A 14,863-nucleotide genomic window follows, 5' to 3' on the forward strand; every position below is an offset into this window, starting at 1 on the left:
AATTTCAGGTGTTTTCACTTTCTTTCATACATACACATGTTCAATTCACATGGGCCCATATCCAAGCTCAGTCCAACCTTCATTTTCCAGAAGGTGAATTTTAGCTCCTCCGTCATTTGCATGCTAATTGTGTAGCATCACAATAAGACCACACATGCTCCTTGAAGGCGTGAAAAACTCCCTCCTGACCCTTAGAAAAATCTGCCAGTTATTCCTAAATTCAAAGCTGGCTAATAACAAGTTCTGTAAGTAATTACACAGCACAGAGCACACAGAGCCTTTCTCTTACTGCACTAACGCTACATTCTTCAATGGAACACTGAGGGTTGGCAAATTTGTAGTATTAAATGAGACATTTTCAGGCAAGAGTTTAAGAGAGGAGGGACAATAGAGAAGACGAACATAAGGAAATATTCAACAGGAATAGAGAAAAGGGGCTTCACTTGATAAACAGATTTTACCCTTTCTGTAAATCTCTTTGCCTCATTCACCACACTGAAAGAGTATGACTTTGAGTTCTTCTTAGCAAGTAGCCCCTTGCTCGTAAACATTTTGTTTTGGTCTGTCCAATGACTGCAGATTTATTCGCTTGAACTCCTTCACTTCCTAACGTTCTATAAATAAGCCCCATCTGGTCTATCTCTCCTTGTGTCCAAGTCCCTTCTCCCCCCAGCGTAACTCATACAGTTCCAGTTAGCTAATGCCTTCCTTTAAATAAACTAGACTTTTCAAAACTTGATCTAATGCCTAGGCTCTTTATGTCCCTCGAAAGAAGACTCTAACAGCTGCTCACTGTTACTACACACTAGATCAAGTATCCAGAGATGGATCTATCAGAGAGGTCAACTCCGTCCTGATACTACATTAACTAATCTGCTGCTATTTTAAACTTTGCTTAGCTTTGTTATTACTTCTACTCCACTGCACCACTCAGCATAGACATGTTGCATTTCATAATCCATTTACCCAATTGATCAAGATCATTCTGCGAAAAACTTCATCCTTCTAAATTTTGACCATTCTTCCTATTTTAGCATCATCTGATAATACATGATAGCACAATACAAAGCATGAAGAAAATGTTAACGCAAAGCCTGTAATTACCTGCTTTTGGCCACAAAAATAAATGTGTCTCTTTTCTTCATTGTTTGCTATGTAAGAAACAAGGGGATGCTCTTGCTTATCTCTTTATTCCTGCAAGCTTTTCTCATCTGGGTCTTCCTATAGACTTTGCCACAACCGTTCGCATAACTGAAAGGATTACTCCCATAGTTTGAAGCTTCCAGGATCAGGTCCGAGTTCTTTACCTGTCTTAATAATTTATTACCTAACCCCTATATGCAGAGTGTGTAGAATAATACATCCTGTGAAACTTTGTTAAAAGCCTCTGAAAATCCCAATATGTCTGCTGCTTCCCTCCTATCTAGATCAATATTTATTTAATTTAAAAAAGGAATCCAATTTGCTTGACATGATTTACTTTCCACAAATCCATGCTGACTCGCATTATGATGCTGCACCCTTATGAAACTGTATGCAACTATAGCCTTATGCTGCTAGGAAATATATTTTTGAGACTGCATTTATAGGCAGCGGGATCTTCTGAGGGGCTGCAATGCCCAACACAAGGAATTCAGCACATGCTTATTACCAAACTGGTCTGTTATTTTCCAGCTCAAACTGTTTTCCTTTAAAACATCAAAACAACATCGACTCTTTTCAAATTATTAGATGCAAGCTCTTAGTTCTGATGTGCATTCACATTAAAAATCATGGCCATGTATCAGGAATCGTCCTGTGCCCAGCGTTATAAAATCCCTGTGTAGAAACAGTCCCCAACACCCAGGGAGTTTAGGCTACGGCAACGGTCCCACCATTGATCTTATTGTTGGGCTCAGTCAGAAGCCAGGCCAGATCAGCAGAAACAGACAACCAAAATGTCAACAGCACATAGCTATACGAAGGAACAAGCAGCTGCAGGGTGTCCTTCTGTTTTGTGTTCATGTCCCAGATGATGCTCCACACTGTTCAAGTGACCTGAGGCAGGCTGCTCCTCCCATGGTGACATGAAGCCCCTTCACCCATCCCACTGCTCACTTCTCTGATCCCACACTTCACCTGGAGACTGATGCTCAAATACAACAATGCGCTACCATCTCAGTGTATTGTCTCTTGCACCCTTAGTCCTATCTGCTCAGATAATGGGTGGTGTTCTCTTTAGCAAGCAGACATGACAACAGAGCATGCCACTTCAACACACATCTTCTCCTAAGGCTTCAGCTCCCGGTTCTGCTGCTATCATTGAATTCTGCATGGCTGCCTGGGGTAAGTTCTGTCCAGCACTGATAGAGGGGGCAGAACCCTCTCTGCTTTCTCATTCTTTCCAATTTGGTAGTTCCCAAAGCATTTCCAGAATCTCATCCTACCAATAGGCATTTTCCCAGCTATTTTTCTAATGAAATTTCCATTTTTATTCTTCCTCCCCTCCGTTTCCTCTTACCACACACTAACAATGCACTGAACTGAGCTCTTACTGATTTCTCAGAGGACAATTTGTATACATACAATAGTCAGAATGGGCTGGAGTATCTTGGTATGTACTTGCCAGACTGGCATTCATCAGGACTGTGAAACAGAACAAAATCCCATTGCAGTAATGGGACTTTTTAACCCCTTGTGACAGTACAGCTAAATGCCCCTTCAACCCCACGTGTAATGCCAACAGCTGGGCAGAGAAACACAAACCTACCCAATTCCAACCATGACATAAATACAGAATTTGTTCAGGTAGTATCAAGCTGTTTGTGGTATTTCTCATCAAGTACCCTACCTTGAACTCCATAGGGGTGTACTTCTCGTTCTTGGGGGTTGTGTTGCCCTTGTAATGGAGATGGTTGGGAGTGGTTGGGTGGATAACGGTCGACTCCTGGGATTGCCTCTGACAGCGCTGGCAGTACACGTAAATCACAAACGTTAAGAGGCTAGAGCCGAAGAAACAGGAGACTCCAGTGGCAATCAGATGGATGAGACTAAAACCTGCAAGGGAAATGACAAGAGATGCTATTTTTAAAGAACAGCCTTTTTCCCTCCCCTGACAAGACCACAGGTGCAAGTCAGAGCTATGACATCTCGGGATCAACGTTAATAAGCTGTTGAAGCCACAGTCTTACGTTCTAACATTAACTGACATAATCTCCCTGCAAGTCGGTCTCCCCACTGCAGCTCTGCCTTGTGCAGTTTAACAGGTTTATGCATTGTTTTCTCAAAGCTCCCTCCCTGTCTCTCCTCTCTCCCCTCTATTGATATTGAAACTAAACATTATGTTAAGCTGACAGCTAAAGAAATGAGCCGTACAAACAATGCACATTAATGGATTCCAAAGCATGTGCATGTCATGGAAATAAGGGGATAAAAATGCTCAGCATTTCTCTGAAGGGGAAGGAAGGGAGGGGAAAGCCCTTTTTGTCGGCTGCCCAAAATGCCTATGGGACTGTGCGTGGGGTGGGGGAGATACACATTCCTCCCCCGTGTAATCCAAGTGTGCTCAGCATTCTGGTTTATTCACAGGGTGGCATTGCCTTGGCCATGTCTGCACTACCTCCGAGGTGTATTTGTACCGCTAACAGTGAAATAGAGGTCCTCAGGGGAATGGAAAGATAACGTGGACAAAGGAAACGGGGGAACTGCTTGAAAAACACTTCTTTGTTGGCTTTCTCCACAAACTGCAAAGATAGGAAGGCAGTTGCAGGCATGTGCCAACGGGGTAGCTACAGTGCAAATATTTCAAATGGAAAAATCTTGGACTATAAAAGCCTCCTACAGAGATCTCTCCACATGGGATTGCAGCAGCACCCTCCAAGCACAGCGCTGACCTCTGGAAGGAGCTGTAGTTGTGCATCCCACGCGCTGTGAGGTACCTAACTCACAACTCTGGCTGGTGGGGGGAAGACAAAGTCAAACAGTACCCCTCATTCCTCTCTCACCTCAGAGAGTCTCAAATCCCATGGTAAAACCAACCACCAACAGATCTCCACTGACAACAGAACAAACAGTAGCGACCTTTACAGCCACCAAGTTAACGAACCACCAGAGGCAATCATGGGTGGCAAAACTTTATGACCCTGTTGTCTCTTGCTATGCGCAGGGGGGAATCTACTGAAAAGGAATCAGCGACGATGACTCTAAATGCTGCTGCCTTTCCTCTGCCTTTGCTCTGTCATCTTTCAAACAGGAATGACAGGGGCCCTAGTGCCTGGGGGGGCGGCCCTGACTGCTGGCCCCCCAGGGCAGCTGTCCCAGGGGACAGCCACCTCGGCTCGGTGGCGACTGCAGCGGTAAAATTCCTGTAATACTTAAAAAGCCAATTCATTTGGACAGACTGCTGTGTTGACTTGACTGTGTGCAGAGAAATGGAAGGGACTACTCAGAGAGCGGCTTTAAATGGGCTTCATTCTTAGTCTGATCACGGTGTGCATTTTTTTGGTGCCATCTTACATTTTAACTGATATGCTTTTCAAATAGAGAATTCTGCCCATTAGTCTACGGCTCTCCTCTAATCTTTAGTTAGAAAATATCCCCCTGAGTTTAAAAAGAACAAACCCAATAGAGTTCTACAGCAAAGTAATGCACTTCAATCATAATTACAGTAAGGAACATATAGAATTTATTAGACTGATGAGCTACATTTATTTTTTAAACCACACTATAAAATTCTATTGCAAGATTACCACTTTCTATTGTGTTTTGGATGATGGTCCAAAAAAACAGCAGAAAGATGATAATTTCCTACTAAATGTTGCAAGGCTTTTCCAAAAAGACATTTCCTTTCTAAAAACCTCTGCCTGCTTTACATAACTCATGAGAGCTAAAACTCAGTAATGCCACATGACACTCTGCCACATTCTCCTTCTGCCCAGCTTTGTTTATATTGCAGTGAATATTTCATTTAACTGCTACATTTGCAAGTCAGTACAGTAGGAAATCCTTTCTAAAACATAAAGCTCTTACATTTCACTCTCACCTTTGAAAGACCCATCTGATTTTTCAGGTGACTTTTAGCCATATCTTAGGGAAAAAAACAAATTATTTTGTTTGCAGCATGTGAGTCCCCAGGGGGGGAGCTTTCTGGTGCATCACTTTTTGAAAATATAGATTTTCTGAGATGCATCAACAGAATTTCTATTGATTGGGTTCTTCACCAAATACTGTAGAACATTAAGTAATAAATAATATTAGCTATGGTAAACCATAGATTGCAACAGCCAATACAATGGTGGTGGTAAAAGAAGGAAATGTGGAGACAGTGCATAACTGTAGAGTACAAGCCATAGCAAGGAGTCCTGGAACTGACACAGATACGTTGCACCCTCTGAGGGAGAAGGAGTGACGCAGAAAGCCAACTGTTACATTGCAGGTGCTGAAATCTTAATTCCATTGATTGCCCCACAGTCACAAACTGAGAGGCCACATTTCCGTGCCACAGGCGGCATGCCTTTTTTTGCCATGATCTCCACAGGGAGAAGAGATTTTGGCAGCCTGCAGATCATCTAGATTTCAGGAAAGCAGGGATGTGATGCTAGCAAGAATCGTCATGGTCATTAGTGTGAAACTAGCATTTTAAAATGTCGAAGGAACCTGCCATTTTTTTCAGTCTGCATTTTTATCATAGGGGTTCCTAGGGCAGTGGAAAAGTGACACTAATGACTGGATCTTTCCAAGTTACATGCAGAAAGGAGACACAATTCTGTGAGAGGTGAGGACTCAAATGGAAAGAAGTGCTTGGAGGACAAGTATGAACTCTAATCTCTTCCTATATCAGCAAAGGATCTGTCTAAGAGACTCTGTTCACTGAAATCTTTATAGGTTATTTAAAAACACCTGCCTCCAAACAGCTGGAGGCTTACAGTGGTGGAATGAGGAATATCCCTTCCTTTCTCCTGAACCATTTACCCTGTGGGTAGAGAGACAAGCAATGTGCTCCCTGGTAATTAATGAGTCTCACTGGCCAACCCAAACCCCCAAATAAATAAAAATCTTGGAACTGACAAGTGGACATGCGATACATTCCTCCAGTCTGACTCAGACAGCAAGACTCCAGTGGAATTAAGGCTATCAGTGGGATATGAGCTGTAGAGATTAATGGTTTGGTTGATACTGCACAGGGAGAAGAGAAGCCAGGTTAAGATAAAAATAAGATATATAGTTAGTGGTACCCTACCTCCACAGTTCGTGCTCTCATCAATGCTGGAGGCTGGCAGGATCACTAAACAAAGAGAAAAGGATTGGAGAAAATTGTCATTCTGCCATCACTTTACTTCTTTAAGTAATTAAACCCCCTGTGCTCCAGACACGAGAAGGTGCTCACGTGTTCTGCAGCAAGCTGAGAGTCTCTCTAAATCGAATTATAAACTCAGAGTGTGAAATACATGCAACAAAACCTCTCCAAAGACCTGACAATTCCAGTACTGTTACCTGATCACTCCTTAGCTGCTTCAATTTAGGGGAAAGAAGATAGCTGAGAAAACCATGAAAAAGAAGAATACCATTGCCTAGAGATCTCAGATTTTTAAGTCAGGTCACTGTAATCCAGAAAAGAACATGTGGAAAGGGGTTATTCAGTATAGACCCACACCAAATATTTGCCTGAGAGATTCAATTTCCACAAAACACAGGGTGGAAGATGTTGATGACCATCTGTCCATCAACAGCGTCGCTGTTAGACCCTTGATTAATCTCCCCACTTCACACACCAGTTTTCTCCATCTGCCTCACCTTATTTCTTTGCTCTTTTGGGATACTTCTTTTGATACCTGAACTCAAGAACCTTCTGTTGCCCATATCCATGCTGAGAACAGAGACAATTTTTATAACCCAGCCTGAGATGAACTATGTAGGGTTAAAAGCTTCAATTCAGGTGAAGCAATACTAGTTATTTATTACAGATCTAGGTAATTCTGTTTTAAAGAAATGCTAAGCTGCCTTAAAGGTGTGCCAGTTACCCTGTGCCTGCCACAAGAGAGTTTATAACATATTTGTTTGTTTGCTTGTTTTTCTAGAAGCATCCAAACCCCATTTATAGTAGAGAAAATCTCAACCTAGCTTGACAGTCTGGGCACGAGCTGCTCTCCTGAATTGGCCCACCCTCTCCCTCCTCAATGACACTGTACATACCAGGAATTTCATTATACAGGCAATCTTGGTACTGCGTGCTGTTTCCGATGCACTGAGAAGAGTCTGGGCTGTGTACCTCACAGTAACGGCTGCGGTATTGGATGCCCTCTTCATTACACAGGCTCCACTCTGACCACTCTGACCAGCCACCTGAAATCCAAGATCAGGAAAACACACAGACAACGTCAACAAGAAGGAAAAGGATCCCTTGTAGATACCAAACTTCTCCCCTCCTGAAGGATGTCTAGATGCTGGCCTGGGCCTCTCTCGCACATCTAATCCAGAGGCCTTTGGTGGATTTAATTTCCTCAACACAAATAACAGTACAAGCATCATACCCTACTTGTCAGGTTGTAGTTTTCTTAATATGGACTGAACCAACCCTTGGTGGAGCACTGTGCAGCATGGAGTTGTCTTAAAAGTTCCTATATCGGCTCTCTGGTTAAAGACATACAAGGAGCTGGATGGGGCAATGTTGCACCAGGACCTTCAAGTTTTGAGGTGGCCTCCCACGGATACCTCAAGCAGTCAGCACAAGTTACAGCAGTTAGAGAGTTTTGCTGAGGTTCCTAAGGGCAGGAGTCAGTCTGCACTGGATCAGAAAATACACAGAGGTGGTTCAAAACCAGCACAGATCCAAACCCTGTCCTCTGAGTTGTAGCACATGCTCATCTGCCTGTGTGAGAAAAAGGAAGGATTGTCCCTTCAGCAACTGTACAGATTGATGCTTCATGACTCCTTTTGTTTGTCTTGTAAGCTTCCACATTGAAGAACCAAGCTCCTGCTTTTTCAATTACTTTAAATGGATCAGCTGTTAGCAAGGTTTTTCCTGTCCAGCACCAGAATGCCAGAGCATGGGCTAGTGAACAGGTAAAGAGAAAGGTGATGCATAGCAGTTGAACACTGGGATGTCTCCTTTTTACCTGGCTCAATAGACATTTAGTGAATGGACAGAAAAGCTTCTAACTGGTGGTGGTTCTGATTTATTTTTTAAACGTTTTGCAGATGTGCCTTGCTCCCCACACCACCCAAGCCAACTGGAGCAGGGATGAGAACTGGCTACCTTCACATGGGTGCGTGTTGCAAAGGGCCTCCTCGGTGTGCAGACCAATGCAGATATCCTCTCCGCTAGACGGAGCTGGATTGGTGCAAGTCCGCGTGCGCTGGTAGTGTCCTCCTCCACAGGTTGCTGAGCAGTGAGACCAAGGAGTCCAGCAAGACCATGAGCCTTTCACTGAAGGACATTGAAAAGCAAGGAGAGAAAGGTAGATGCTGTTGGTTACTCCTCTCACTGTGACAAAGCTGGAGAGTCCCAGTATCTCACCTTCCAGATCCACCCTTCCCAGACTAGCTAGCAGCTTCTTGCACCCCAGGACATTTGGGCCTGACAACAAGAACTTCATATCAAGAGAGGGTACAAAAGTGCTGCACTCTGTGGATGCAGAATGAAGTCTATGCACAAAAAGACACTGCATCATAAAGTGCATATTCTTTAGGGTAGTCACTGAAATATACTATTCCATTCTATTCTATTCTACACCTTTTTATAAAACAGCGTTGTTGTTATTATATTGTCTCCTGATGCTTCACCTACAACAACAGCAGATTTACTTGGGAAAAAAGTGCTGTAAAACTTAAGTGGAGCTTATATGGCACCATTCTGTGGGGGCCCCTGAGTACTCTAATTCCAACCTTCACTAAACAGAAATGCAGAGGCTTTATTTATTGTCCCTGCTCATTGCAGGGGGGGGTTGGACTAGATGACCTTTAAAGGTCCCTTCCAACTCAAACCATTCTGTGATTCTATGATCTGAGCACAGCCCCATAACAGGTTAATAATTAAACTAGGGAGGGACTTAAGATCCCTGATTCCCACCCAACCCCTTGTCAGGCTACTAGACTGCCCGATTTGCAGGTCCACATGCCGTTAATTCAGAAGATAATAACCTGATGACTTAGTGCAAGATAAACCCAGGATTTGTGTATACACATTGAGTGAGGCAGGGAAAGACGGAGACACAGAGAAATAGTAATCATGCACTCAGAACAGATTGTAAAACATCATAGTGTCCAAGGGGAGAAAACAGCACAGAAGAAGGGCACAGACATTAGTGAAAAGCCACTGAGAGCTTCCAAAATAGTACTAATAGCTGCCTTTATAGTGCTAGAATTATTTTCTTTTTATAAGTCATAGAGTGCAATATTTGACACTTTTGCTACGCTCTTGCTGCACATTCTGATCATATCTGCATTGGAATTTTATCTTTGTATTGAATTTTAGAATCATAATAATACTATTCTAATATAGCATTTTCAAGTGTAGGCCACAAACTATATTGCCAGAGGTAGATAATTGCTAGAACTGCAAAGAGGCAAGGTAATTTGTGTAAGATCACTTAAATTTAGGTTAGATAGATAGTTATTACAGAGCAAGGAGAAGGATAAGTGAGAGAGAATACAGTAGTCAATGGCCTATTATTACTATTCTGGACCAGGAGTGCAACATAAACATGAAGACAGACTCGAAAACCAGGAAACCAGGCAAGAATACTCCCTGCTGGCTGTGCAGGAAATGGTAACTGATGTCAAGAGTAGATGCCCATCGCAAGAACAATACGTAAGCAGGAGAGGGGGAAGAAACAAGTGTTCACAAGAAGAACCGCCACATCAAGCATCTCTACACAGTATTAAGCCACATTTATTAAGCCTGTCTGCTCAGCAAGGTGCAGATGCACCGTGATGCCCTCTACTGGATGGAGCATCAAACCTTCTTGAAGCAAAAAATTGCTAGACAAACCACGATACTACTTCCTCTAGAGGATGTGGCTGTGTTACCCTCTGAGCCAAGGTGAAACATAAGTCATAGCACTAAAGATCACATACATGGGTCATTACAATAGCTTTAAAAAAATTCAGGAAAAATCCCCCAAATTAAAAAGAAAAAAAAAAAAAGCAGCTTGGAAATACTGATTATTTTTTTGTTGTGGCTCTACCATTAAGATGGGGAAGAACACCTCTGAATTTCATGCAGGAAGATGATCATGGTTACCTGGGCAGGGATGCGGATTGCAGTCTTGGTACTCCATCGCTGACCCCACACAGGGCAAGCCACCATTTTTAGGTTCGGGGTTTGTGCATGTTCTCTTCCTGATCCTAAAGCCCAACTCACAGTCCCTGGAACAGGAAGACCAGGCCCCCCAAAAGGACCAGCCCCCATTGATAATCCGTGCAGAAGTCTTACCAGTCTTGAGGAGGTCATCAACAAGAGCTTCAAGGAAAACAAACAAGACACCACGAGATCACAAATCAATCAGTTGCTGGGCTTTTAAAATGGCTTCAGCTCATGAATAAAATCAGGATTTGTGTGCCCTGGGGAAGAGTTTCTGTTGAAAGCCCTTAGCAAGAGTTTTGTTCCACAGGGTTACAGCTAAGCTAGACACAAAAAGAAATCTGTACACACACAGACTGAATCTACTGATAACCTTCGTATATGACCTTTCTGGGCAGCATATTGTGGCAGTTGAGGCTGTGCCTCAGGACACTGCCTTGCATCACAGCAGTACTGAAGGGAATAACCCCAGAGGCAGTGCACAAGGGGACCTCCAGAGAGAAAGAAGAGTGAAGACACACTGTCCTGTAGAATGGCTCTTCTCTTCTTCTCTACACCCTCATTACTTGCCTGTTCTCTTTGGGGCAGCCTGGCAGTAGCAAGAACAAGTCTATACACTGCCATAAGCACAGAGCTCACAACTGTATTGATCTCTAAGTCACAGGGCTCACTCCATCCCTGCCATTCTGCAGGGACACTAATTGTACATGTTGAGACTTATGTAGACACAATCACGTTCTTGTTGTTCTGAGAGGATCCCCCTTCCACCACCAAATCTAGGCTTGCCCTATGGTCCCCCAGAGCTGGCAAGACGTACAGTCAGTATCACACACTGCTGAGCCATCATTGGGGCAGAATCGACTCTCAGTTTTCTTCCTCCCAAACTGCAGCTCGTGGGGATCAGACAGCTGAGCACGACACGTGTAACGGAAGCGCTGCTCCTGGCGGGCACCATTCTGGGTGATGTTGACAGGCATCCAAGGGGTCCAGGGTGTGTTCCTGCGCACCTCCGGGCAGCTCTCTGGGTTGCACGTCTTATATTCCTGCCAGGAAGGAAAACCACTCTCTCCTTACTTATTAAACCGCAGCAGCCTAACTGATGGGTTTATTTACACTCCAGAAAATAAAAGGGTACGCTCTGGATCTAAAACAACCTCCATCCACCTTATGTGACCTCACAGACACAAGCCAGTGCTGGGCACAGCACAAAATGTGGTGACTATGGAGGCAGTGGTGGTGCATAGCTTCAGGTGGACCTCAAGGGTGAACTATGTTTGCTATTTTTATGTCTCCCTCAGGTTTGTGTTTCTTTGCTGACTCAAAGTCCTGTGGGGCTTCAAAAGCTTGGTACATTATAGGCAGAAGAATAATTCAGGCAATAGATAATAATAACAGCAAACAAGTTTTCTGCTGTGACCCTGAGATGCTGCTCTCAGGTCAGCCTAGAGGAGCCCCATGAGGACAAAATGTCAGTAAAGTTTATTCCTTGAAAAGTTTATTGTTTTATTTATAAGGTGGATTTAGATTATCTCTTTTTACAGCTATTTTTTGTTTGGTTGGCTTTTTTTAACTCTCTAGTGAGGGCTGTGAACCATTTGCCATCTTTGGTGTAGAGCACCCATTGAGTACAGACAACATTCTGGCTGGATGGGGATGGGGTGATTTGGGGTCTTTACAATTCTTGCCGCCAGTGGGAGGAATTCCAGTGACAAACATTGCGTTCTTGTTTAAAAAGAAATAAATAAACCAGTCTTTTCTGACAGAGGGAAAGAAATGTAATGCTTCAGGACTTCATGATTCTAGAGTAAATGCCAAACAGCTTGTGAACAGATGGGAGGTTCCAGATCAAATCTGCTTACACTGAAAGAAGACTCTCCACAAAACTAATTAAAACAGCTGCATGAAACAGCTGCCAGAATATGAAAGGGAAAATAAAGAGAGAAAATGGGTAGCCATTGCTTCACTGGCACTAGGTGTTTGACCTGTTGTTTGCTCAAGTATGACAGTGAGACTCATTTCTGATGCATGTAGGGCCTCCTTGACTCAATAGGATCATCCTTGGGAGTGGGACCAAAGAAAAAAATGTATAATGCTTTCAGGTAAAGGACTTGATATCTAAGCCTATAGAGGCCTAAGGAAGTCCTCCGTACACCAGTCTGTCCCCATCTGTACACACACAAACACACTGACTCTCACACCAGCTTCACTGACTTTGGGAATTTGCCACCTCTCCGCCTCCCAGTTCATTTCAGCATCCTCTCTCGCAACAGCTGAGGATAGCATTTTCTTCTAGCTTGAGAAATAAAACCAAGATGGAGAGAGGAGTTAAATACCAAGTTTCTAGACACTAGATGTCAATAGGTGCCCCTTATGCACTGTCAATAAACAATACATACCACAGCACAGCCTGGACATGTATTTCCGTTTTCACAGGACCTCTGCCTTGAATGAATCCCTCCACCACAATTCACACTACATTTATTCCAAGGACCCCATGAAGACCAAAAAATCGGTAATGGACATGGACTGTTCTCATTACAGAATCTGAAAGAAGAAAGTGCATTGCTCAAAAAATACCCATGTCAGCACATCCGAGGGTCAAAATGGTGATGGATGCAAGACTGCACACTGCATTTGGGTGCAATTCATGCATGCACAGAAAGCCAGCAGAAGGCTGACACAACAATTAGATTAGCAATATTCCTGTTCACAGCAGAGAACTGTACCCTTTGTACAGAATGGGGAGTGGTTAAGCAGGCTGACCTCAGTGAGACATTTGGAGTAAATGGTCAAGATCAAGTTTTTGAAAATGCTCTAAACTCAAATCTTTTATGCATTGAATTCACAAAAGAGCTCATAAGCTGAAGCCCATGTGTCACAAAGAGAGAGAGTGGATGGTACATATTTTCAATGGGATGACTAGTGGGAGGTCAACTCAACAGTGATCTGTCACTAATGGCAGGTGCTAAACACTTGACAATCTTCTCTTCACATGATCTGGCCCTTACCGCTGCTTGGACCCTAAGAAACTAGTGTTTGCAACTGGAGACGAACTAGATGCTATATACATCTAAAAGCAGGCCCTAAATTAATGCTATTTCATGTTCCCTTTTCAAAAGGTAACTTTAATTTTGTTCAGCTTTTTAATCAATATTGTTCTCAAATTGAATCCCACAGGACTGCAATTGACTCAGATGTAGTCTTTAAAACCCAAAAGGGACCATTGTGAATGGCCACAAATCAAACCAAACATTAAAATGTCCTGAATCAAGGAAGTTAAATGAATTGCCCTTTGTATTCTGAGAAATGCAGAGATCTGTCTTAAGTGACCACTCAAGGGACAAACAACAGCCTACTGCCAAGCAGAGGTGGCCTTTAATGAAATGTCAAATCTGGGAACCAAATTGGGATGCCTTAAAGCATGTGTTTAATGCGGGGTTGGGCTTGAAGAAGTGTAATAGTGCAGATGGCTCTGTAGGTTCAAAAAGTATTGCCTTTTAGTGATTTTGCATGAAAATTGCTTAGTTTAGAAGGGGGAAAAAAAAATGTTTTTCTGATGTCAAGCCCTGCAAAAACTCAACCCTGAATCTGTGAGCTAAGCTATATTTTGTCTTGAACTTCTTTTGGTGCAGCAGCACAATTAATAGAGACTTAGGAATGGTGCAATTGGCAATGAAAGCTGCACATATCCAACTGCCTCCTCAGGGATGGATCAGAGCAGTGTAACTGTATCTATAAACTCTACACTGCTAACAGCAGGCACAGCTTCTCCTTTCGTTGAGGAGGTCAGCCCTCTGTTTCGGGGACAGGAATACTTGTGAAGGTCTGAAAGGTCCTGCCTGAGAGTGGAGGCAGCTCTGAACTCTCTGATGTTCACAGGCTCATTGAAAGAGAGTGGCCATGAATGTGAGCAGCCTCATCCCTCCCAGGCTCTGCAATTCCTTCCACTTTGTACATTCAGCCAAACAACCTTAATCTGCATTCACATAAGAGCCACTGCTTCCAGCTGCTACCGTTATAACCACAGAAGTGAAAACACGGTGTTGTGGACATCTCTTACCTTTCTTCCCTGCTCTGTCCAACACAGACCCTGCCCCCGTACCGTGGAGCAGGGTTACTGCAGGATCGCTGGCGGACTTGAAAGCCTATTCCGCAGGAGGTGCTACACGGGGCCCAGGAAGACCAAGGTGTCCAGGCGCCATTTCTAACAAAGGTGGTGAGAGAGAACAGAGTATGGGGGTGACCTAGCGGTCTGCCCACGTAATGCTGTGCTTAACATCAAAACATGTAAGGCACTGCACTGACGAGGGATTCATTGAACTCATTGGAGAAGAGATTATTTATTTCCACAAGACTTTAAATCAGCGCAGATTTAGAAAAGGGAGTTTCAAAAGTGTTTAGCATTGGCCTAACTTTCCTCCCATTGAAGTCTCTAAGAATTGGAAAAGAAGAGAATGAAGCCAATGCTGAATGATTTTGAAAATGCCTCCTAGGATTTGCTGGGCAACAGTGTGATTGCTATAACTCTCACTGACTATTCCCCCATCATCTCCCCCATGTCTCATAACCCCACTTTTCTGAGCC

At 43.5% G+C, this 14,863-nt stretch overlaps 1 protein-coding gene across 3 annotated transcripts in view; it reads right to left on the reverse strand.

Moving 5' to 3' along the window:
* Positions 1-14,863, reverse strand: part of SEMA5B (semaphorin 5B) — a 283,502-nt gene that overhangs the window by 20,815 nt on the left and 247,824 nt on the right. For all 3 annotated transcript variants that reach the window (XM_052792870.1, XM_052792869.1, XM_052792871.1), the window contains 8 exons: positions 14,340-14,483; positions 12,676-12,823; positions 11,097-11,322; positions 10,220-10,438; positions 8,234-8,404; positions 7,171-7,320; positions 6,218-6,262; positions 2,831-3,036 (listed from right to left, as the gene is read on the reverse strand). In XM_052792870.1, the coding sequence (XP_052648830.1) occupies positions 2,831-3,036; positions 6,218-6,262; positions 7,171-7,320; positions 8,234-8,404; positions 10,220-10,438; positions 11,097-11,322; positions 12,676-12,823; positions 14,340-14,483 (1,309 nt within the window). The remainder of the gene's footprint in view (positions 1-2,830; positions 3,037-6,217; positions 6,263-7,170; positions 7,321-8,233; positions 8,405-10,219; positions 10,439-11,096; positions 11,323-12,675; positions 12,824-14,339; positions 14,484-14,863) is intronic.

The sequence above is a fragment of the Harpia harpyja genome, chromosome 7 (assembly GCF_026419915.1).
Source record: "Harpia harpyja isolate bHarHar1 chromosome 7, bHarHar1 primary haplotype, whole genome shotgun sequence".
NCBI classification, from domain to species: domain Eukaryota; kingdom Metazoa; phylum Chordata; class Aves; order Accipitriformes; family Accipitridae; genus Harpia; species Harpia harpyja.